The sequence below is a fragment of the Schistocerca serialis genome, chromosome 4 (genome assembly GCF_023864345.2).
Source record: "Schistocerca serialis cubense isolate TAMUIC-IGC-003099 chromosome 4, iqSchSeri2.2, whole genome shotgun sequence".
In the NCBI taxonomy this organism is placed as follows: domain Eukaryota; kingdom Metazoa; phylum Arthropoda; class Insecta; order Orthoptera; family Acrididae; genus Schistocerca; species Schistocerca serialis.
The window spans coordinates 283,509,662-283,535,661 of NC_064641.1; the positions used below are offsets into that span (position 1 = coordinate 283,509,662).

General features: G+C 43.9%; 1 protein-coding gene across 1 annotated transcript in view; it reads left to right on the forward strand.

Annotated features, from left to right (window-relative positions):
* The first annotated feature begins 319 nt into the window (after positions 1-319).
* The window catches only part of LOC126474174 (dual oxidase), a 547,064-nt gene continuing 521,383 nt past the window's right edge, over positions 320-26,000 (forward strand). Inside the window, exon 1 of the mRNA XM_050101634.1 lies at positions 320-435. Within this exon, the coding sequence (XP_049957591.1) occupies positions 321-435 (115 nt within the window). The 5' untranslated portion in view covers position 320. The remainder of the gene's footprint in view (positions 436-26,000) is intronic.

Below are 26,000 nucleotides of genomic sequence, written 5' to 3' on the forward strand. Positions count from 1 at the left end.
GGAATCAGTACATTCCTCTTGAGGTCTGAGAGTATATAAGCTTGAGACACGGGGATCACAGTGTCTTCGAATGGTGAGAAACAGTCAGTCGGAATGGATCTGCAGTGGGCAGGAGCAGGAGTGCAGCCTTGGGCGTGAGCTGGCGGTGGCTACCGCTGCGTCCTCGGAGTCTGGCGGAAGAGGCAGCGCCGTCCCGTCCCGTCCGGGAAAGTGGCGAGCTGGGAGCGTGTGGGCCGAGCACCTGGCAGGGGAGGGGGAACTTTCTCTCTGTGGGCCGCGTCGCGGCGCGGCGCGCCGGCACCGCCGCCTCAGTGTGTGCCATGGCGAGTGCGCGACGTGGGCCCGCAGACCCGCGACCACCCAAGCCTCCTCCTCCGCGGCTGCCGCTGCTGCTGCTGCTCGCCGCAGTCCTCGCTGCCCGCACCACCTCTGCACGTGAGTACCTGCAGTGAACAAGGAAATACTCCCGCAGTCCGGCTGTCTCGCCAGGCAGAGAACGAGACGTCTGGTGTTCCTCAAGGAAGGCTACTGGGGCTCATACTGTTTACATACTGATTATGTAGGTCGGTGGATCATCCCCCACTCAATAGTGCGTCTATCTCAACAGCTGCAGAACGTTGCATCTAATGTTCCTCGGGGAAGAATGTTGGAGCCGGTACTATTTACATGCTGCATATATAATTTAGTGGATCATCCCCCACCCACCAGTGCATTAGTCTCTATAGCTAGAAAACGTAGCATCTGGTGTTCCTCAGGGAAGAATGTTGGGGCCAATACTATTTACATGCTGCGTAGATAGTAGATCTTCCCTCACCCATCAGCGTGACTGACTCAACAGCTAGAGGATGTAGCGTCTGGCGTATCTCACATACCAATGCTGATACCATTGATATTTACGTTTTGCTTAAATAACGTAGCAGATCATTATCATCCTACTATCAGTGGGTCTATCCCAGTAGCTAGTGTCTGGGGCTTCTGTGGGAAAAACGCTAGAACCGTTCTGTTTACATTGTGAAAAACAAATTCAGCAGATAATCATCCTCCAACTATGAGCGCGTCTATCTCACTGGCAAGGCATTTTACTGTCTGGTGTTTCTCAAGAACGAATACTATGGGCGTTACTATTTACATGGTGCCTAACAAATGCAGCGGATCATCATTCCCCATTTAAAGGCAATGTCCTGTTATTTTTTAGCAGTCTCTCTCGGCCACTAGCCATCTGTAGGGTGAACCTGACCTCCACTGACAAATTTTGGACTTTAGGGATATATTCTGAGTATCCTGGTATAAGAGGCCAATGGTCTCCTGTTACTAATTACAGAATAATTGCATTTCGTTTACGTCACGTCACGGAACTTCTGTATTCCTCACACCTAAATACTCAGAAAATAATCCTGGACAGCCCCTGTAAATTTGTTGGTCTAGCATTGGTTCGCCATGTGCACCAATCAGTTGTAGCAGATGTAGTTGGTTTGTATAAAATAGTGAGAGAAGGAATTTCAATAAAGGTGTGAAATTCATAAATGGCCACAGTTCGCGTTTGTACAAATATGTAGTTGATACTGCACGTCAGTATAACTTACATGCATTAGTAGGTGAAAAGTTTTAAATTATTTCAGCAGTTTACAAGTGATAAATCAGCTGAAAAGTTCAGAAATTTTGGAGTAACCTTGTAACAGTGAAATCAGTAACAAAATTGTGATTTAAGAGCAATACTTATGAAAAAATGATATATATATATGTAAAGGATAATAGCTTGTCGAGCCTATTGTGGAACTCCATTCATTCGTCCATCAGGGATCCGTAGCATATATAAACGTGTCCATGCAGAGATGAGTCACGAAAATTCGTTCAGAAATTTGTGTCTAGGAAGATATGAATCAAAACTAGTGTGTAGCATGAAGACTTGCACTTGTTATTCCGTGAATCTGTATTGAAAGACAAGCAAAATGGCATACAGACAAATTCGTCATAGAAAACATGCACCAGCCTTGAATTCAACAGGAATGTAAATATATGACACAGCATACTACAGACAATGTGTATGGTGCAGTGATTTGTGGAGAATGAATGTAGAGGGGGACGGCTCCCGCCGTGGTGACTTCGTCTGAGGCATGAGAGTCTACCTTCCGTTTTCTCATGTTTTCGGTATAGTTAGGTATGGTAGACTATAACATTTCAAAGCGCGCCACATTGGTAGAAAAATGTCATTGACTGAAGATTTGTTAAAGATCTTGAACGAATAACTTCATGCTTTCTTCTATCTAATAATATGTATTTCAACGAGGACAAATGTATTCCATATAATTTCCATCACAAAAGTTTTATGTATCGCATTTGTGATAGTTTACCGGATGATCCTGCGAGGATATTATTTCTACGGTGTACGACGACTGTAGACTTTTAGTTCGTATTCCACTCATGTAGTCGACTGTTCTCAGAGCAAAGCTATTACCCTACAATATCTTACGAAAAGGAGCGGTTAACACCCAGTACATTAATGACATTTGAAGGGGCATGTTATTCTTTTCTCTCGAAATCCGACAGGAAAACACACAACCAAGGAAGTTTTCACGTCAACTTCACACAGTCACCCTCATTTCATTCTCATTGAAATCAAGAGACAGCCTTACCTCTCATTTCCATTTTTTGGAAACGATAAACGGAGTTTGTAAGTGACGAGTGAATTTGGCAAGCAAACAAAACTTTGTCCAAAAAATGCTTTTTGGAGTGGGATGCGCTGAGATTGTTTTCGAAATTCTTTCTTGCATTTTTGCGGATTACATGGAATGCGAAATGTTTCCGTACTTCACCAACAGTTCGGGATTGGAACGACGAGAAAATGAAACGAAATATTTCATTTCTCTCTAGGTAATACCTGTATTAGAAGCCATTGTGATTCAGAAAGGTTTCCTTCTCATTTTTTCACCGCTATGATTACATAATGTACAAAAATTGTCTATATAGTGCAGTGTAGAGACAGATAACTCCAGCAACCATCCGTAAAGTGATCAACAGTATGTAGATTATGGAGCATTTACGTCTGTGGGCCGCATGAGGACATTCCAAACATACTTGGTGATGAAAACTATACGGCTGTACGCTCAGATATTAAAAGTCAAATATCTACTGTATAATTAGTATTGGAAAACGCGTATTACACAGGTGGGAGATCGCTCTATGGGGTTAAATTTGATGACTTAATTTTGCATTCTCAGATTTCTCACAGTACTGCATAGCTCCAATGACAAAATAGGAATGAAACTGTGAGCGTAATATAACTTTCTTCTCACATTTATGTGTCTTAAAACCTATGTTGCATGATAGAAAAGTTGTGGTGAACACGCACACAGCGGTCCCCATCGTTCGTCGCTGCTCAAGGCTAGGGTGGATGTGTTGCTCGTCGGCGTCACGGGCGCTTTGCTGTCGCTTTCCAGTGAAAGTGAGTCAGCTGAGCGTGCGTGCCTCCATCGCCTACTTTTGTGCCGTCCGATGCGCCACAGCCTGGCGGACAAGTGTTGAGCTGTCCGCTGCCTTCCGAGAATCTGGAAGGTGTGTTCGCGTAAGCTCTCCTCTGGGCTCTCATTTGATCAGGGCTTTCAAGCAGCGTATGACTAGACCGACATGCCCCTCGACGTGATCTCAGACCAGAGCATACTTCTGCCAAAATAACCCATTATTCGATCATGCATTAACGACAACAACAATTCAAATGGTTCAAATGGCTCTAAGCACTATGGGACTTAACATCTGAGGTCATCAGTCCCCTAGAACTTAGAACTACTTAAACCTAACTAACCTAAGGACATCACACACATCCATACCCGAGGCAAGATTCGAACCTGCGACCGTAGCAGCAGCGCGGTTCCGGACTGAAGCGCCTAGAAACACTCGGCCACGGCGGCCGGCCAACAACAGTTCCTCTTCCGATAGTTCGAATGTGAACCTTACAACATTCGTGAGTCAGACATTTAATTTCAACTTTTATTTACGAGGGCGTGATGAAAAGTAATACCTCCGAATTTTTTATTCTGTTCTCAGTATTGGTTGTGTCATTAAGTGTCTTGCTGTTTCGCTGACGCAAGTTGGAGCCCTCTGTCGCGGGAGGGGTGTAACGTAACTTTGTCGGTGCGTGAGAAACAGCGTGTTGTAATCGAATTTCTAATAGCACGAAATGTGCCTCCAATAGAAATCCATAGAAGAATGCAATCTGTGTACCAGGACACTGCCAGACCACTTACGAGCGCTACGACACCTGCAATAATCCGACACCTTGTGTTCATTGTCTTCGATTTCCTCCATACAGTCTCGACTTGGTCCCATCTGATTTTCATCCGCTTTCAGAACTTAAAGAACGTCTTCGGGGACTACACTTTTATACTGATGAAGCGGTGCAAGCCGAGGCGAGGTTGTGGCTCCGTCAACAAAGTCAAACATTCAGTCAAACATTATACAGTGACGGTATCAACAACGGTCCTCTTAGTGATTAAAATTCTTCTGGGTATTATGCCGCGTCATTACTAAAAACGTCATTACTAAAAACTAACAGCAATAATAAACTAAAACCGACGTTTCGGCCGAATTGCAACGGCCTTCCTCAGGGCACGATGTACCCTCTTTTTCCATTTCTCAACGTCAGACGTTTTTGACTGTACGGTCAATAGTAAATTATGAAAAACAGCTACATACCATTTTTGGACGGGATAGAGATTGCAATCCAAAGAAGGAAGACTGGAACTTGACGTCCAGTTCGCACTACTGCTATTGGGCTGGAGTGGAAGAAGAAGTCAGTCATGATCATTCGAGACAACCATTCTGGAATTTGTCTCTGTGATTTAGAGATACTATGTAAAACGTCCAATTTAATTTAAACCGTCAAATAAAATCTATTATCTTTACCATTGCGCCATCAATTTCATATAATTCCGATAGAAAGAGTATGTGAAGTCTCACTTATAAGAGGCAATCGAAAAGTTTCCATTTGTGGGCACTAGGGCAGCGTATATGCAACCCAGCGCGATTCTGATGTGCGTATTCAGGGTGTAATGGGCATAAGTGCAGATATTTCTATTGGTGACTGAGGATGGTCTACTGGGCAACATTACATCAGTATTTGCGCCATTTGCAAACTAATAATTATAGCTATTACAAGTCAGGTGTTTTCAGACTGGATAGTACATCAAAGTGCATCTACATCTACATCTACATCTACATCTACATTGATACTCCGCAAGCCACCCAACGGTGAGTGGCGGAGGGCACTTTACGAGCCACATTTGACAAGAGCAAGCCATTAAGGTTTATTTTTTCCCCCGGGCAGCAGGTCAGGTGTTGAAGTGCAGACACATGGCCGCTTGCTATTGTCTGAATGTTTGAAATACATCGCACAGCACATTATACAATACTAGGGGCGATCAAATAGTTCCCTTTTGAAGGCAACACTAAGCCCTTGCATACACGTCGGTGCTTATACGGAGTGTAACGAGTATACTTTTTTTATAAGTGGTGCCTCAACATGTACACACATCAGTGCATTGGTTGTTTTTTTTCTGTGTCGAGCAGTCTTCCGGCAAACAAGTCATCAACTTTACGTCCTGATGTTTTCTGCGTGGCCGTACTTTGGCTGCGAAGTGAACGATACCTGCCACTAGAGACTAACCGTCTTTTGATCGCCAGGCCACTAGTATTGTATAATGTGCTGTACAATGTATTTCAAACATCCTTTACTTGCACTATCTTGGGAAATCGCAACCAAAATAACAGGAAATCTGACGAATACGGATACACACAGGGTATTTCGTCTGTGACGTCTCTATTCACAGCAGAATACGTGTATGTTTCATTATGGGCCCTTGTTAATCAACAGTTACAGGGGTATTCGATCATCACAGAAGTCCGTTCCACGAACGGAAAGTGAGCTAGAAATTTGGCAAGACCACGATAGTGAGTAACAGTTCGTTAGTGAAACGTTTCACAGTTCATTTGCACGAAATATCGAAGTCATAGATGAACGCTAGCTTTTGACACACCATGTTTTTATACGGGGGTAAATTTATCTATAGATCAGTAATAACAAATAAAAACTGTTAAAAGTTGAGCAGGAACAAGTGCAAAGTACGCTTGCTGTTGTCTGTGGAACAGACAGTGATCCCAAGACACCTGGCGTTTCGTCCAGGACTGAGCTGGGTATCCTCAGAGGCGCTCCTCTGCTCAGTTCAAAATGGCTCAAATGGCTCTGAGAACTATAGGACTTAACTTCTGAGGTCATCAGTCCCCTACAACTTAGAACTACTTAAACCTAACTAACCTAAGGACATCACACACACCCATGCCCGAGGCAGGATTCGAACCTGCTACCGTAGCGGTCACGCGGTTCCAGACTGTAGCGCCTAGAACCGCTCGGTCACCACGGCCGGCCCTCCGCTGAGTCTTGCCGACAAGATTCAGAGGGGGAGCGCCTCTGACGATGTCCAGCGAAATTCCTGGATGAAACGTCTTGGGCCACGACCTCACATTCCGAAAGGTTTACCACCAGCTATTAATTTTTAGAACATTCCTTAATGGTATTTATTCAGCTGAAAATATAAAAAAAGCCGTAATCATCTTGCTGAGGTTCAAAACTGCTGTAGCCGTTTCTTCTGAGTTAGCGACTTAAATTTATTCTAAAAAAAAACAAATTTAACGTTAGAATTTTTTTGTAGTTCACTACCGGTTTCGGCCTTTGCATTAGGCCGTTTTCAATTGCTTCTGGAACTTGCATAAATACAGAAAGTTATTTGCTCAATGGCGTGAGTGCCAAGAGCGTCAGCGTAGCTTGGACGCATTGTGGACTCCTTACAAAAGCCTGTTTACATACATAGGGATACAGCTACGAACTTGCGGTTTAACTTTAAGGAAATTTAATAATAACAGGGTTGCAGATCTTCGGAATAATGGTGTTTCTAAGAGTACATTGGTCACTGATTATCCTTTGCTCTCAATGTTTCAGGTGGGTTTAGACTTCTAATTGTTCATATATGCCCCTAAAGTACCCTTTCTTCATTGTATGAAGGATCACGAGGTTTTCCTCAGCACTGTGCATCATGTGATTTTCTTGTATGGGGTGAACTGCGAAGGCGGGTTTACTTCCTATCTTTGTATTTTTTTAATTCTGTGTGCTCCTAATATAGCGTTTTAAAACTCTTTTCTGTGTGTCCGGTGTAGCCAGCCTTATAAGCAGAGCAGGAAATTTTGCATACGTCACGATTCTGATATAAGTCCTGCGTTATATTTAGATCGCATATTAAAAGATGTAACAGTGAGGATGACCACAAGAAGCAGCATCTCCATTTTGGTGAACTGATTCCTCTTAGACATCGTGAAATTGTAAATTTCATCAACACTCATGCTGTGATAATCGTTATTTCGCGCTAGATTTCTCACTTTTTACTACTTACTGTGTGTGTGAATGAAGTATTCCTTCCTCATTGCATGAAGGATCACGAGGTTGCTTTTAACACTGTGCACCACGTGATTAAGTGAGCCACGTTTCTTTTCCGCTGTGTTGGCACGTAGTGGCAATTTAAAGTGTCTATTTTTTTGGAGAATGACTAGGATGACACGCTGCAGCAGGAATAATTTATTAATATAAAAGGTTTAGGCGCTTTTAATACGCCTTTGTTTCTTTAACAGTGTACGAGGGCATGCTGAACGGTAAGGCCTCCGAATTTTTTATGTGAAAACTTGAAAAGCTTTTTAAATGGAACAGACGTTCTTAATATTATATACATTTATTCATCACACCTAATACTTATTCCTGAACATAACCTGGCAACGTAACTATTTCTGCCAACGAGAGGTCAGTTTGTTGATTCCGTCATCGTAGAATGCTTGTCATTGATGGAGCCCCAGCTTCACCTCTGCTCGCACCGCTTCATGAGTATCGCAGTGAAGTCCTCAAAGGCTCTCTTAACGTTTTGGAAACAGTTGAAAATCGGACGGTGCCAAGCTGGTACTGTATGGAAGATGATCGATAACAAGGAACCCAAGACACCGGATTGTTGCAAATATCGCAGGGCTCGTGTGTGGTTTGGCACTGTTATGCTGAACGAGAGGGTGCTCCGTGTCTGGACGAACTGTTGGAAATCGGAACTCCAGTACAGTACGCTGTTTCTCACGCAGCTACATATTTACGTTACTCTCCGCCAAGTTGCGCGCTACAATTCGGAGCCCTCTAGCGGCAGAGGGCTGTGAATACGTAGATATGAAGATGTACACTACTGGCCATTAAAAGTGCTACACCAAAAAGAAATGCAGATGATAAACGGGTGTCCATTGGACAAATATATTATACTAGAACTGACATATGATTACATTTTCACGCAATTTGCGTGCATAGATCCTGAGAAATCAGTACCCAGAACAACCACCTCTGGCCGTAATAACGGCCTTGATAACCCTGGGCACTGAGTCAAACAGAGCTTGGATGCCATGTACAGGTACAGCTGCCCATGCAGCTTCAATACGATACCACAGTTCGTCAAGAGTAGTGACTGGCGTATTGCGACGAACCAGTTGCTCGGCCACCATTAACCAGACGTTGTCAATTGGTGAGAGATGAGAATGTGCTGGCCAGGGCAGCATTCGAACATTTTCTGTATCCAGAGAGGCCCGTACAGGACCTGCAACATGCGGTCGTGCATTATCCTGCTGAAATGTAGGGCTTCGCACGGATCGAATGATGGATAGAGTCACAGGTCGTACGTAAAACATCTGAAATGTAACGTCCACTGTTCAAAGTGCCGTCAATGCGAACAAGAGGTGACCGAGACATGTAACCAGTGGCACCCCACACTATCACGCCGGATGATACGCCAGTATGGCGATGACGAATATACGCTTCCAATGTGCGTTCGCCGCGATGTCGCCAAACACGGATGCGACCATCATGATGCTGTAAACAGAACCTGGATTCATCCGATATAATGGCGTTTTGCCATTCGTGCACCCAGGTTCGTCGTTGAGTACACCACGCAGGCGCTCCTGTCTGTGATGCAGCGTCAAGGGTAACCGCAGCCACGGTCTCCGAGCTGATAGTCCATGCGACTGCAAACGTCGTCGAACTGTTCGTGCAGATGGTTGTTGTCTTGCAAACGCCCCTATCTGTTGACTCACGGATCGAGACGTGGCTGCACGATCCGTTACAGCCATGCGGATAAGATGCCTGTCATGCCGACTGCTAATGATACGAGGCCGTTGGGACCCAGCGCTGCTTTCCGTATTACCCTCCTGAACCCACCGATTCCATATTCTGATACCAGTCATTGGATCTCGACCAACGCGAGCAGCAATGTCGCGATACGATAAACCGCAATCGCGATAGGCTACAATCCGACCTTTATCAAAGGCGGAAACGTGATGGTACGCATTTCTCCTCCTTACACGAGGCATCACAACAACGTTTCACCAGGCAACGCCGGCAACTGCTGTTTGTGTATGAGAAATCGGTTGGAAACTTTCCTCATGTCAGCACGTTGTAGGTGCCACCACCGGCGCCAACCTTGTGTGAATGCTCTGAAAAGCTAATCATTTGCATATCACAGCATCTTCTTTCTGTCGGTTAAATTTCGCATCTGTAGCACGTCATATTCGTGGTGTAGCAATTTTAATGGCCAATGGTGTAGAATGTTATTGATCTTTATTTTGTATAACAAGCTTTAAGAGTTTTAACATAATAAATTCGGAGGCATTATTTTTGAGCACGCCCTCATAAGAGCTGTATACACTTGCAGAAAGCAGCTTTAAAACCTATCTATATGATTATTTTCAGCGCTTTTTTCTGGTATATCTTACACATGTTCGAAAAATATCGTCCCCGCCTTGGGTCAAAGTCAGCTGTAAAGAAAAATGAAGCGGGCCTTCGTTTTCCTGCTTCTGTGGCAGTCAATCGACATTACGAGAAGAACTGCACACGAGGCCTTCGCCGACGCCGCTGCGGCGTGTTGTGCAGGCGACGTGAGGAGGCGAGCAAACGCAGGCGTCCTCGGATTTGCGCGAGTGAAGACGAGTTGGGCACGCAGCGCGCTGTCCCGTAGAAAGCGCCGACCGCGCGCGGTTGTGCAACTGGAATGCGGGTGCGTGCCGGCGCCTGGGCTGTCTCAGCACCGCCGCACACCACACACCGCCGCCGCTGGGGACGGGTTCGGCGAACGCCGCGGCCTCAGCTGTCGTCCGCGCGGGCCGCCAAGGTCTCCGTCAGCCCGTTCCACTTCCCTCTCGGGCGTCATTCGCTTCACGCGACTCTCGGTGCCGGGGCCAACGGATTATAAGGGCCCTGCAACGAACTTGTGACGTCACACTAGTCGCCTTGTCTCCCACACTTCGTGAACGCTCGGCTCCGCGCAGGGCCCACGGGAAATCAATATTTAACTTAAGTGGTGCCTCAAAGTTCTTAATTTTGTGCTATCGAGAACTTCCAACCATTTCACTGTGCAGTCAAGAATTGCTAAATTCTTCTGAAATAGTTACTCATCCCCTGCCGGAGACGGCTGCTGGCACTCGCAAGGCCTGCAACGTCACGTGCTGTGACGTACGCGCCACGGCCTGTCTTTCTCGTGGACCTCGCTCGATGCAGAGTGACGTCAAAATGACGTGTCTCCTGTAAAACTTGATGCAAGCCGACACTCGATAGCAATCGATAAAAGAGATTGAAGTATCCCTAACTCTCTTGTGGTTCCCTTTTTAGGCACTCCACGTCGACGTGTGCTCGTAGATACGTAACGTCGGTAGATTTTCCGGCTTTACTTCCCGACGTGACAGCGACGACTCTCCGGTGAAGTGCGGGCCTTGTGTTTTGCTATTATTGCGAGTCTTGTAAATATCGTTTTTATTTAGTAATTTGCCCGTCTAAAACTCTCCCATTTTATGATTAAGACAGCCTGCGCCACGGAGGGAGTGGGGACGTCAAAGAGTCACAAAAGTTCATATTAAGCAGTCCGTAAAACACGTAAAAGTTCACTTCAGTTAGCGTGTTAGTTAATGCCTACGCTTTCCGCTAGATGGTGCTGACTTACTGCTGAATAGCTTTGGTTCCGTAAAACCTTCACTCGTTAGTTCTAGGTAAATGAAATAAGTACAACACTCTTGTATTTCACTTTAACTCTATATTCAGGGATTAAAATGGTGATGGATGATGGTCTATTTAAAAGGTTCCTAGCCTGGAGGAATCTAAATAGTCCGCAAATGCCGATATGCACGCGCTCTACGTCCAGATTCGCAACTAACGGCACACGACACTTTCAAAAGTCCACATGTTAATATCTGAATACCGGTACCTCTGAATTCACTTGTAGCAGCAGATAATTTGAGTTTCTGTCGTCTATATGTCCGTAAAGTTCCAATCTAGCCCTAAAGTCCTAAAATCCCATTAATACTCCGTTGCCACCAACAGTCAGAGATCGTACACTACATCACCTTTAATCTCCGTAATATTCTAACAGATTATTGTGAATCTTAACACGATAAAGTCCAATCTAATTATTGTCTCGCTGACTGACACGGGTTCCTCGCCCTTTAACGAAACAATCAAGAAAAAAAAGGGGGCAATAATGACGATCAGGCCTTTTTATAGTTTTTTCATCACAAGAGTTTAGCGTTACTGCCTTCTCCATGACGGAGCTTCTGTGGCTTTGGTGTACTTTGACAAACAACTTGCTGGTATACTATAATTTTGATCTGCAGTTACCGAACTCTGATTCTACACTATTTTCCCCTCTAAAAATTCTATTATTAATTTTAAATTATTCTTTCTATAGCTTTTATCACTGTAAACTGAACCGAGGTGTTACAAGATGTCATATTGGATTTACGTATTTCGTTGTTTTTCTCTTATAACTTTCGTGTTACGGCAGTATGCCGTTCCAGGGCAACGACGCAATGAAGATTTATCATAAACATGTTATTCTTGGTACGATTTGTAATAATTAAATGTCAGTTAATGATAAGTATGTGATATTAGCCTTCAGGACAAGATGAGATGAAACAGTAAGCCCAAAGATGTATGGCCTCTACATAGAGTATGGTTTCCCAAACCGAGTTCCGCAGAACATTGTTCCATGGGAGTTGAATAAGTGACACGAGAAAGCTATTGATAATATCCCTTTTTATCTTGACATTTTGACGATATATTTTTTATAATTTCATTACGACTCTATGTTATTAGTCATGATTTATGGTTCAAAAAAATGTTCAAATGTGTGTGAAATCATACAATGTAGGCTTTCACGGCCGGTGTTGTCTTCAGTTAAAACTTCCGGGCTGAGAGGCGTTTCGTCTGCATCTGCGGGAGGCATCTTCTGAGGTCGTCCGGCTACTGCCGGAAATCTTATGGGACTTAACTGCTAAGGTCATCAGTCCCTAAGCTTACACACTACTTAAGCGAAATTATCCTAAGGACAAACAGGACTCGAACCTCCGCCGGGACCAGCCGCACAGTCCGCGACCGCAGCGCCCCAGACCGCTCGGCTAACCCCGCGCGGCTGATTTATGGTACTATTCATTGTAATGAAATGTCAGTTTATGAAGAAAGGGTGATTTATCCTTCAGCACTTGTTAAGATGGAACATGAAAGTTTAGAGATGTATGACCTTCACACTGAGTACGGTTTCCCAAACTGTGTCCTACGAAACACTGCTATTCGAAAGGAGGTGAATAAGTGCTACGCGAAAATTATTAATAATACGTCAGTTTTTGTGACCTTCTGATGGTACTATAGTTTTATAATCTTATTATGATTCTGTGCTATAGTAGTTACAATTTAAAACTGAAGTAATCGCTGAATGAAACTAGTTTTTCTCAAACCTTCAAAGTAAACAAGGTTTCCCATCAAAGTAACACAAGTCTCACAATTCTCTAAATTCTCAAAATGCGAATCCCTAGCACAGAGAAATGGATGGAGACCTTGAATTGCAGATTGTTAGGGAGTAGGTATGGAGTGTTTGGGATCCCTACCAGGTCACTTTAAAGGAAGACATCGAAGAAATTCAGTGGCTGGTTGCTAGATTTGTTACCGATAAGTTCGAACAGCAAGGATTGCAAAAATTCTTCCGGAACTCAAATGGGAATCCCTGGAGGGAAGGCGACATTCTTTCGGAGGAACCGATCGTAAAAATTTAGGGAAGCGGCATTTGAAGCTGAATGCAAAACTATTCTACTGCCGCCAACGTACATTTTACGTAATGACCACGAAGTTAAGATAGAAAAAAATAGGGATAATACAGAGGCATACAGACAGTGGGCTTTCCCTCGCTCTATTTGAGAGTCGAACAAGAAATAAAATGACTAGTAGTGGTACAAGGTACCCACCGCCACGCATCGTACAGTGGCATGCGGATTATGTATGTAGATGTAGATGCAGATCAGGTACCAAAAGTGTTTCAAACATCTAGACCTAGAAATACCACGAGCGTTCGTCCAGAACACAAGGACAACAAACGGAAATGAGCTAGACAGTCCAATTAATCGTGCTACTTATTACACACAATAGCATCGACCCACGGCAGTAGAAAGTAACATGAACTGATCATGAACCTGGCATATTAGTTTCAAATCTCGACTCGCCTGAGTTCTAAGTAGGAGTACTAGAAACGACTCGATTTTTTAGCTCTCGGGAATCGTTAAAGCAATCCTAATTTATTTTTCATCAGACTTTTCGTAATGGCCACCATTACGACTTATGTTATAATTCTAAACTTTTGCAGCTCTCTCAGGCCCAAGTATAGGTACGCTCCGCCGTCCTTCACTTATGAACGAGTAGAGCTGTCTGAAAATAAAACGAATACCAAGTTCAAGTTTAATATCTATTTGTAAATGTGGTGCGACATCCCTGGATAATTGATAAACACTTTGCAAAACATTTTATCAAAACAAGCCTTAAAAACCATTGTAATTTCTTTTACAAACTCCTCGTCACATTAATTACAGATTACATCCATTTTCTATTCTTCCTGGGGTAGCCATATATCCTCTGTTAACGTTAACTCTGCTTCCACACTCCTGTTGTTCAGCACAACGGATATACAAGCTATTAGATGAGAGGCTGCCATTTGCACCACTCTTCTTCCGAGGGAGTTCAAGGTTTCCTTTCACTCACTTGCTGATAGTTCAGATGGATTTCTGCAGAACTACCTTTCCTTGTAAATGCCGTTACTGATGTACTTCGTGCAACCTTGTAACCTGTAGCTATGACATGAAAACCTTCGATACACAAATCTAGCAAATACTCCAAAATTATCAAATGACTGTAGGAGTATCTTCTCATGTGTGTGATTGGCTCGATGAATAATTGAGTAATAAACCCAGTACTGCTGTATTGGACAACGAAAGTTCAACAAAACGGATAGTAACGTCACTCATGCCCCAAAATATAACGCAATCTGTAATGTTCTCACTATACATAAACGATTTCTCAGATAAGATGAGGTGCACAATAAGATTGTTTACTCACAGTATTGTTGTCCACTCTAAGTAATCGACGTTCGACTATAGTAAGGAAATGCAGAAAGACTTGGAAAAAAATATCTGCGTGGTGCAAAACTACCACCTCACTTTAAATGTCGATAAATGCAAGAAAATCCTACAACGAACAGAAACAACAAGTTAGTGTTCGATTATAAGTACACTGGCGAACAATTTGAGCATTTCCCACAATATGAGTAATCTATTTGGGAATATTACTTTTTAAGAAGCGATAGGAAATCTGACAATCACATATACTTGGTATTAGGGGAGGTGAAATGATTAGATTTTAATGAAACGGTTCTGGGAAGGTGCAGCATATCTGTAAACGAAGTTTCATACAAACCGCTAGTGCGACCTATTCTCGTGTATTGGTTCAGAGTTTAAAACCCATGTAAAGTAAGCAATGACAACAGACCTCGAATGAATTCAGAGCCCTACTGCTTACATTGTAACACGTCGGTTCAGCCCATATGCAAGTGTAGCAGAAATGACCGAGGAACTTCAGTGAGAATCTTCGGAAGAAAGGCGACGTAGTACTCGTGAAACACTGTTGGGTAAATTCTCAGAACGTGTATTCAAGGTAGACTGTGCGACTGTGCGCACACCTCGGATGGGAAGTATCAACTTAAGACAGAGTCATTTTCTCTCGCTCAGAACGTATATTGAATAGGACAGAAAACCGATAATACAGGATGTCCATAAACAATGTTACAGTTATAAATTTTAATAGTACAAACTGTAAGTATTGCAGAGTATTGGTTCAAAGTCACAATTAAAGAGTAACTCAAACAGTTTTAGATAGGGACGTGCACGAGTGCCGCTTCGTTGTTTCCCTGATTGCAGAGCCACATACGTTACATACGCAAAATCGCGACTCCCCAGCGTAAAGCGTTTCGTGTTCCGCAGTTTGCTAAGAGTGAATCTGTAATTACAGATCAACGTTCGTTTCTTTTAAAGTTTAATTTTGATCCCCATTGTGGCTAAAACATCCACCGATGGTATAGTCAATTTGAAAAGACAAGTTGTGTGTGTGTATAGGGAAAAACACGGACGACCAAAAGTGTCTAAAGAGTTGTTGATCATGTGAGAGCATCTTACTTTCGTAGTCCTAAGAAGTCTGTTTGGAAAGCTTGTCTTGAACTTCAGTTGCCAAAGACGACAGCGTGGAAGTTTTTAAGACAACATCTACACATACCGGATGCAGTTGGTACATGCCTCAAAGCCACATGTCCACGAAGTACATCCAACATTTCAAGTGAACTGCTGCAGCGGGAAGATTGCTTCCTTCATCGTGTGGTGTTCAGTGATGAATATCAAAGAGATTCCCCAAAATCAAATGTTTTCTGCACTGAAGCTACCATAACAGGGGTGGCTTATCTAGACATGTTGCAAGAACGGCTCTTTCTCCAATTGGAAGGGAGATCTGAAAACTTTATTTGACAACAAGATGGAGCACCTCCCCATTGGCATCACTTTGTATGAAAGTGGTTAAATCATTAAGTCCCTGACCGTTGGATTGGTCAGCACGACAGACCTCTTTTCCGCTGGCCTCCACCCTCACCTGACCTCGCGCCATGCGTATTTTTCGTGTCGACTTTTTAAAATATCGTTTCTACATTCCGGCATTAACTAATGATGTGCCAGAGTTGAAACACAGAACTGAAGAGGTTACTGCTTCCATTACTCTGGACTTGTTACCAAAGCGAGAGGCGATTTGGATTTTATGTTGGATATATGCTGAAAAATCAAAGGTGTACATATTGAACATTTTTAAGGAAGAACACGTTAGTTCAGCTTCAATTTTATGTATAATTTGTTGTAAATAGTCTTAAACTGTTATAATATACCACTGAAACTGGGGCATTCTTTTATGGACACTCTGTATTACCACGAAGTTCCCTCTACCACGCACTGTACAATGGCTTTCGGAGTGCTAAAGAGGATTTTCAGGTTAACAGGATAGCGCGATATAGTTTAATCACGCACCGAAAGTTCGACGCTGTGTTGTTGCCTCTACTATCGGAAATCGGTCTTACAAGAATAACAATCTTCGTGCGATTTTCTGGGTTCCTGCTTGTGTATTTGCTCCTTCAGTTAAGTCACTATTAAGTGCTGACTAACGTGACTCGAGAGAGACATGTTTCGAGGCTTTGAATAACAAATAATATTGACAAAAACTATTCATGAGTTGCATACTGACGAGAAGAGCTGGTGCTTGCGGATGTCAACGCTTCTGCAGATGCCAGTCTAATCAGGTACTGTAATTTCTTCGTCCTTCTGTGTGATCAGCATTCGGTAAAGAAACTCATAGTTCAGTAGTAACTTATGTACATAGTTCTGTAAGTAACTAGAAAAAATCGCTCTTGAAAAATTAATCATTGTACACTATTTTTCCGCACCGTTCAAACCACCTTGGCACGTTTGTCAGTAAACGAAATGTACGAGGTAAGATGAACACCGGTGATACGTGGCAGTATCCCTCGAAGGCTGTACTTCATCTTCTAGAATGAAATGTACACTGAAGGAGCGGTGCAATGCAAGACGCGATACTGGATGATGTGTCGATGCGTTAACGAGGTATGTCGGCCACCGCAAAATTTATGTTGTTGCGAACCGGTCTGGTTGGTCTAGCTGTATGCGGCGCTTGCGGCGTTACTTTGAGCGCATCGTAGTCTACAATGGGTCGCGGTCTGAGCGTATTTCTGTACGGAACGTTCTCCAGCTCCATAGGCATATACTGCATTCTCATCGGCTGTTGGAAAAACACACGACCAAGTCAAAAGCGAATTGAACATCATGTTTGTTTCATGTCATGACCAGTTTCAAAAGAAACTCAATCGTCAGACATCAGGGAGCAATCAGATCATACAGCCCATGAGGACAGTGTGAAAACTTTTTGAACTCGCGCAAAGATTTTGTGTGTTGACAACTGAAATGGATAAATCTGGGTACTACTTTCGTTCCTTAGTAGCTACGGTGTTCCACCATCAGAAACTACAATTATGTTGTTAACGTAGGGAAGCCTACTAAATGTAAATTTTTAGCGTCCTGTTTATGCTCCGCACCATGGCTTCTCGCTCTCTATTTCTGTACAAATAAGCTAAACAAACAGCCTTCATTTAGCAAAGCATTTCATGCGACATCTTCGTCATAAAGAGGTAATTAACGAGCCGGTCGTTGTGACCGAAAGGTTCTAGGCGCTGCAGTCCGGAACCGCGCTGCTGCTACGGTCACGGGTTCGAATCCTGCCTCGGGCATGAATGTGTGTGCTGTTCTTCGGTTTCTATATTTTTTAGTAAATTAATGTAGAGTCTCGCAGATTTAACGAGAATATGTTGGAAACAGTGGGGAAGGGTAGTATTAATTTAATCGATATCGAGCCAGTGTGACTGATGTCGATGTTTTGGGTATAGGAGGCTGAATGTGTATCAATCATTTGCTGCGTTAAACTGCTGACTGACGGAATGGCACACGTCGTCACGTCTTCAGTAGTCTTGAAGGTGCCAGTTTATTCCTTGATAATTTGCTTCAATTTGATGGGCAATGAGCAGAGTTCAGATAGTGAGCACCAGTTTCTACATCAGTCTCCTACCAAACATTCTAAACACGGTACGTTCTGGAGAGACGGTCTGAGCCTGTCTTGACGGCAATCAGCTGCATGTAAACATTAAGCAAACTCTTTGATATCTGTCGGTGGCAGTGAGTCATGTGGTGGCTTTAACTTTCTCTCTCCCCATTTCTCTCGCCGGTCGAGGCTTAATTGTGAGGACGCTGAAGACGCACGCAGTAGGTGGTGTGTTCAAATCTTCGCGCTGCGATCTTGATCTCAGTTCGCCCCGCATTTCCTAAACCACTTCAAGTGAGTGCCGAGATGTTTCCTTCAACAAGCCGACGGACGCCTTGCCTTTCGTCTTTCGTCATCGTATTAATGCACACAGGGTGTGGTACGCTTCCCAGCATACTCGTCTCTTTATGAACACTTTAGAGAGCACTTAAAATCAGTGTCGAGAGGGTGCATCTTTTTTACGTCGCCAAATCCTGAAACAAACTAACAACTGGAATAAGGAATAATTATGATTCAGATTACAGAATTTGCCGTTGCCCTGCTCTTGAGTGACTGAGGGAATGTTGAACTGGGAAAACCTGAAGATGGTTCAAATGGCTCTGAGCACTATGGGACTTAACATCTGAGGTCATCAGTCCCCTAGAACTTAGAACTACTTAAACCTAACTAACCTAAGGACATCACACACATCCATGCCCGAGACAGGATTCGAAACTGCGACCGTAGCTGTCGCGCGGTTCCAGACTGAAGCGCTTAGAACGCGCTCGGCCACATCGGCCGGCGAACCTGAAGAGAAAGATGCTTAACAGAGGCACTGACTCCCGTATAGGTGACGTTATTAGCGCTGAGTGGGAAGCATCGTAATTTACAGCGCAACCTGACTCGTACGAAAGTACATGATATTAGAATCAAAAAATTTCCAATAAACATGGGTCCGCGGCTTGCGAGATAATTGCCAATGTGTTGCTACAAACCGCCACGGACTTCAAGATGACACATTGTCTTACTATAAATGAATTCGAAATGCAAGATTTATGATTATGCACCCATCTAATTGGGCTCATATTTCGCCCAGTAACACGCTTGGGAAATGTGGTACACGCATATTGGGGCACCGGCACATTTTGCTGTTGATGTAAGACAGAATCTACAGCGCCAATGAGGTCCAAGATGAACAGGTCGAGCACAGCCTGCACCTACCAGTCTAATATCACCTGACCTCAGTATTTGTAGTTTTTCTGCGTGTGGTCATCTCTAAAATGTACAGCAATGCCGTTGATATGGTTGAAGAAGCGGAGAGTGAATTTTACAGAGTCAAGGTTTACGAAATAGTCTTGGAGGCGGTGAAAGAAATCGTAACTCACTGAAGAGATTAAGGAAATACTGCATCCAAATTTGAGGGTGACACCAGGAACACCTACAGGGCTTGGACAAAAAATAAGTAAATACTCTGAGAAATGCATGCTTGAACATAAATGCAGATGATAGCCAAGCCGGCAGGTTGCGCTGTTGTATTTGACCACGAATGGCACCTTTGCAGGTCTTCATTACGTTTACAAGTGTCTGTTGTTGGTCAGAACAGTATTCTATGTAGTTCTGAGTGTATTATGTCGGAGCTAACTATGGTGGGTGCTTCCACAACCAAGTGGAGAAACATCTTCTGCTGCGGAGGAAAGTGTGTGTTGAGTGATCGTGACGAGGAGGATTCTGACGAAGAATAAGGGGACGACAGCTACAAAAGTCAATGCAGAATTGAACGTCGCACTGGCGAACTCTGCCAGAAAAAAAACTTGCCCAGTTGTGCAGGAACAATGGGAGAAGATTGGCATGAAAACCATACAGGACCTGAATTTATCCCTTCGAAGACGACTAGCGGCTGTTCTGAATGCCAACTCTTTTCTACACCGTACTAAGCATGGTATTGTATTGTGATTTTGCTATTTCTACAATTTTGTCAACGCCCTGTACCTTAACAGATACGAGAGAAAATTAAATTGTAGCGTAGAAAGCGCTGAACTAATATTATATTATCTTTCTTTAGGTAGGCCTTGGGTGGAATTTGGGTTCATTTGGATGGGGACTTAACCAAAAAGTTTACAGTTCAAAAATATTTGTATTAATGCGGGCAGTATTTCAGATAGAAGTTAATACAGGTTTCGGAACCACAATGTCATAGTTATCTCACGAACGGTTCATTCACGGATCAATGATTACGGGAACACTTTTGCTTCTACTATAGCGTGCTTCTACCGTTGTCGATTTTCGCTGTCGATTACAATACGTCCTGTATAATTCGATCACGTACATTTTTGCCGTTACGGTACTATCGCACAGACACAGTGTAGAAGAATACACCGAAAATTTAAGTCTTCAACAACGTAAAGTTTACAACGTATAACGGCTAAAAATTACGATTTTCAGAACGAGCAAGTATGAGAGCGCAGCAAATAAAATGCCGGTACCTTAACTACCACTCGTTGATATATTAGGATGAATCCCACACGTGGACAGTTCTACACACCAACCAACCAAGAAGCGTTATCCTACGGTGAAGAACAACGGACACCACACGTTCGCCACAACTACCCATCAGCGAAAGACGCTTTCAAGGAGCAACCGCACATGACCTTAGGTGACGCCTTCGCGGAAATTCCGTTCAGCGAGTGGACGAGAGGTTCTGTTTAAAAATATCATTCTCGCGCCTAGGTAAAGAGTCGAGCTGTCGGAGGAATGCAAACAAGACGAGTGAACAGGTGAGCAGCAGCGCATGTTTTTTCTTCGCCTAACTGCCCCTGAGTCACAGTTTGCCTTTAACGTCACAACTCGAAAAACTGGCTGCAGTGACGTCGAAGAGACATCCAAGCATAACAGTAAAACCTCAAGAAACTTACGGGAACGTACTGTCAAAAAGCGGGGCTTTTCAAGTTTAAAAACAACAGTCCGAATTTACACATTGAAGATTTTCTATTGGTTCTCCAAACGCAGAAGTTACAAGAATTTTTGGTATCATGCTACAACGTTAGCGACTGTGCTAATATAAACAAACAATCATTAGTCCAAGTCACTTTAAATTTTAATTACTAACGATAACCAGCTCTGTTTATACAATCACATCATTCGAGACGTCAATGCACGGAGCAGCCATTTCATTAACGATTGGTATCCGTCACCGTTTGCTCGCAGAAACACGGTGCAACCCGGTATTTGAGAAAATACACTTAGCAGGTGAGTTTCCAAAATGAGAGTAAATGTAAATGGTAGTGTGGTTCTGTCTTCCTTCAGGTGTGGTGGCCCACTAAACTACCTATATATTGTACTATTGCAACGACCCCCAGGCAAAAGACCTAGGAAGCATTCAGACAAAGTTTATAAAATTATTTCCCATTTTTTCCGACGTTATCGCATGTTTTTTGAGGCGTCGACATCCCATGAATGCCCATGATAGATCTAGCATTTCCGTTGGCCGGATGCCCTGAGACATGGTAGCGGTATCAATCTACAGCGAAGGAATATTTTCACATTGTTATATTCTTTTTGTGTGCTGTCGTTTTGAGATGGAATATCAGCTTCTCATTTTTCTAAACAGGTGTAGTAAACCTCTTGACTCGTTACTCTCTTCTGCCTTCATCTGTCTCACCTTCCATGTCTCCCATGTTGGAATAAAATGCATTACCCTCCCTATTAGACACTGAAAACTTGATTGATTGTGTGCTGGAGTCAAAAACGGATGCTATTGAGTATCAAGAGAACTAAAAGTAGAGTTAGATTACCTGTATATGGAAGACATTTCCGATTTCGTCTGTAAAAATGGCTACTTTTTAACGACCTTACGTAAGGACATTTGCTGTTTTCACATTTACTGCAATAGCTTTGATGGAGATGAAACAGAAGCAGCACTCGTGTTATTGGTGAAACAGGATCATCTGAAAACGTCGTTCTTCTCTCTTTCTCTCTTTTCTTCCCCGTTAGTCTTCTGACTGCTTTGATGCGGCCCACCACAACTTCTTCTCTGAGCTGTGCCAACCTCTTCATTTCAGAGTAGCACCTTACATCCCCAATTATTTGTCGGATGTATTAATGTGTCTATCTTCCCATACATTTTTACGCTCTACAGGTCCCTCTAGTACCGTGGAAGTTATCCCCTGGTGTCCCAAAATGTGTCCCATCTTCCTGTCCCTTCTTCTTGCCAGTATTTTCTATATGTTCCTTTCCTCGGTTCATTCCTTCTCGGTCCAACAAATTTTCAACATTCACCTATAGCATCACATATCAAACTCTTCGATTCTCTTCTGTTCCTGTTTTCCACAGTCGAGTATTCATTGCCATACAGTGCTGTGCTCCAAGCGTACGTTCTCAGAAAGTTCTTCTTCAGACTGAGACTAATGTTTGATACAATACTGCTAGACTATACTAGAAAGCTTTTTATGTTCACCTTGTTTCGGTCATCAGGTGTTATTTTATCTCAGTGTTAGCGCTTCACTTCTTCTACTTCTTGGATTCCAATTTTGCTGCTAACATTATCTAACTTCACTTCTGCTACTCTTCATTACTTTCGTCTTTCTTGTTTTTATTCTGTAAAAACCAGACTAAACTCCGTCCGAACAGGCCTCTGAAGGCCCAGGGCTACCGACCGACCGCCGTGTTATCCTCAGCGGGTAGGCCTCACTGGATTCGTATATGGAGGGTGTGTGGTCAGCACACGTCTCTCCCGGGCGTTGTCAGTTTGCGTGACCGGAGCCACTACTTCTCAAGGTCCTCAATTGATCTCACAAGGGCTGTGTGCACCTAGCTTGCCAACAGCAATCGCCAGACCCAAGTGCTAGCCGAGCCCTACCGTACAGCACTTAATTCCATTGAACTGAGGAGAACCGATGTTGCCACTACCAGAAGGCTTTTGGCTTCGGTTTGTTCAAATAAAGGCTAATTATGGCAGATGAGCAACAACTAGGCTGATCAAAGTAATCTGGGTCGATGAAGTAAGATTCCTAATGTGTTGTTCAGCATGGAGGTAACTGGTTCGCATTGTGGTGGTAGAGGACATTATTACCATCAATACTGGTCGACAGGGAGAGAACAAGTGGTATCATAAGAGTCTTGGATTAGGTCTCAAAACTGTTGGCACAGCTACACGTACCGAGTCTTTTTGGATTCCCTTATTGTCCCGAACGTTCACAGAAACAAATTAAACTTGCTGCGAACATAATTGGAGTATTAAAATTGCGTGCCAGACAGGTACTCGAACATGGGAGCTTCGATTCTTGTAGGAGTGCTAGTCCCACAAGATATGCAAGAGTATTTCGGCGAAGCATAAAAGCTAGGAAATGTACTGCCGGAAGTGAAGCCGTGAGGGTGGGTCCTGGGTCATTCTCGGGAAGCTCAGCTGGTAGAGCACTTGCCCACTAAAGGCGAAGCTCTATGATACGAGTTTTAAATCAGCACTCAATTCACTGCGGAGTGAAAATTCGTTCTGGAAATAATTGAAACCAGATGTTCCAGTTACTTGTTTCATACAGCCTGAGCAGGGAGAACCTTCGCTTCTGTGCAAGCGACACATAGACGAGCATCATATTATACTGCTCGCAGACTGTCACGTGACGCAAAGTGAGATGCGGAAAGTGGGAGAGTGACGCAGAATTAGCCAGCTGTTGTAACGGCTCCGGGCGAGTTGTCTCGAAACGGAAAGCGGGAGGGCGGGCGTGCCGGCGTCTGGGGGCGGGAGGTGCAGCAGCTAACATAACGGTAACAGCTGGGACCTTGGCCAGCCGCCAGGCGGAAATCAAGAGCGCTGCTACTTGCCGATAGCCTTGCCCACTCGCAGCTGCTCAGCTGGTCGCTTTGTCTCTCCTACCTGGCGGTCGATAACCACGAGCGTGTTTCCTTATCGTCTAATCCCATAGCAATATGGACTAGGAGAAGAGGTAGAGAAAACCCAACGAAGGTAAGTGCGTTTTATCATTGGTTTCTTTGGTAAGCAAGACAACGTACAGAGACGTTGTGCCTCACGGATGAAAATCCGAAAATATACGTTGCAACAAGGTGGACATTTGTCTCGTGGAATTACCACGACGAAGAAATGAGACAAATTTTAGCTCACGCAGAAATAAAACACCAGCCATTTTTTGTTCAAATGGCTCTGAGCACTATGGGACATAACATCTGAGGTCATCAGTCCCCTAGTACTTAGAACTACTTAAACCTAACTAACCTAAGGACATCACACACATCCACGCCCGAGGTAGGATTCGAACCTGCGACCGTAGCGGTCGCGAGGTTCCAGAGTGAAACGCCTAGAACCGCTCGGCCACACCGGCCGGCGCAGCCACTATTCCCATGTTCGATTCCGGAAGGAAATAAGGAAGGGGAGGGGCTCGATACGTGCTTCAAAAGTACCCTCTAACACACAGTGTAAGGTGGCTTGCGTAGAATATAATATCTGATCAGAAATATCCAGACACCTACTATTGGACGTTCTTATGGTGTATGTCCACCAATTGCCTTTATGACGGCTTCAGCTCTGTTGTCCACACTTTCAACGAGGCATCTGAAGACTGAGAAGGAATGGTAACCCATTCTTCGTCAGGAGCCGAAACCAGAGGTAGTGACACTGGACGCTGGATACTGTAGCAAATGGACCTTCTAAATCATCCTAAAGGTGTTGCATTGTGTTCACGTCGGAAATCTGGGCTGGCCAGTCTCTTTCAGCCTTGCTGTGCAGACTTTAAAAGAGCATATGAATGTCTGAAGAGGAATGGGAAGACCTCCTTCCAAGGACAGAAACCAGAGGTAGTGACGCTGGACTACTATACTGGAGAACGTTCCATTGGTTCAGATAGGGACTCTGGTTGGCCATCCCCTTTCAGGAAGGTTATTATCCAGAAACCATTGTCTCACACATATGACGATGATGATGATGATGATGTTTGGTTTGTGGGGCGCTCAACTGCGTGGTTATCAGCGCCTGTACAAATTCCCCACCTTTACTCAGCCCAATCTTGCCACTTTCATGAATGAAGATGAAATGATGAGGACAGCACAATACTATATGACGCGGTGGGTTGTCATGATGATACAGTCACATTCTCTGGACTGTTCCTTTGATGAAAGCACTAAGAAGTGCCTTCAAATGTGTTCATTGCCTTCCACATTTAGCGTTTTTTCATGGGAAATAGCGAGACCACATCCTGCCACGAAGAACACCCCCATATGCTGTAACACTGCATCCTCTGTACTTCGCTGATGCCACTACACATGATGGCAGGTAACGCTCTCCAGTCATTCGCCAAACACAAATTTTTCTACTGGATTACCACGGGGTACAGTTTGATCCACCGCTCCAAATCACTCGTTTCCAGTCATGCACTCTTTTCTGGCGTCGTTATTTAGAACACCTCAGGAGTCGCTTAGCATCGATTGCAGTAATGTGCGGCTTATGAGGTGCTGCTCAACCACTGTACCGTATTATTCTTAACTCCTGCTATCTGGACTGCTGGTAACAGTTGGGAACTCACGAGTGATTGCTTACGCTGATTTCATGGGTATTGTTCAATGATTCCTCTCCTAGTCCCTCAGTATGTGAGGTCTTCCTGGTCTTGCTTTACGTGTTGTGTTCCTTCAATTTTCCATTTCGCAGTCACATCACTAACAGTCACCTTGGGCAGCTTTAGAAGTTTTGAAATGCTCGTGATGGTTTTATTACAGATGTAACATCCAATGACTGGTCCACGTTCGAAGTCACTGAGCTCTCCTGATTGATCCATTCCGTTGTTATTCCCTGCCTCATTTCAAACAGCAGGACCGCCCCTTGTGATATCTAGTGGTCAATTCCGCATTGTGCAGGAGTGTCCTGCTACTGCTGATCAGATATTATGCGTGTAGATGTAGATTTCATATTGGTTCACCGCACAGGGCTTTCAGATTAGATTATTTACTTACATAGACT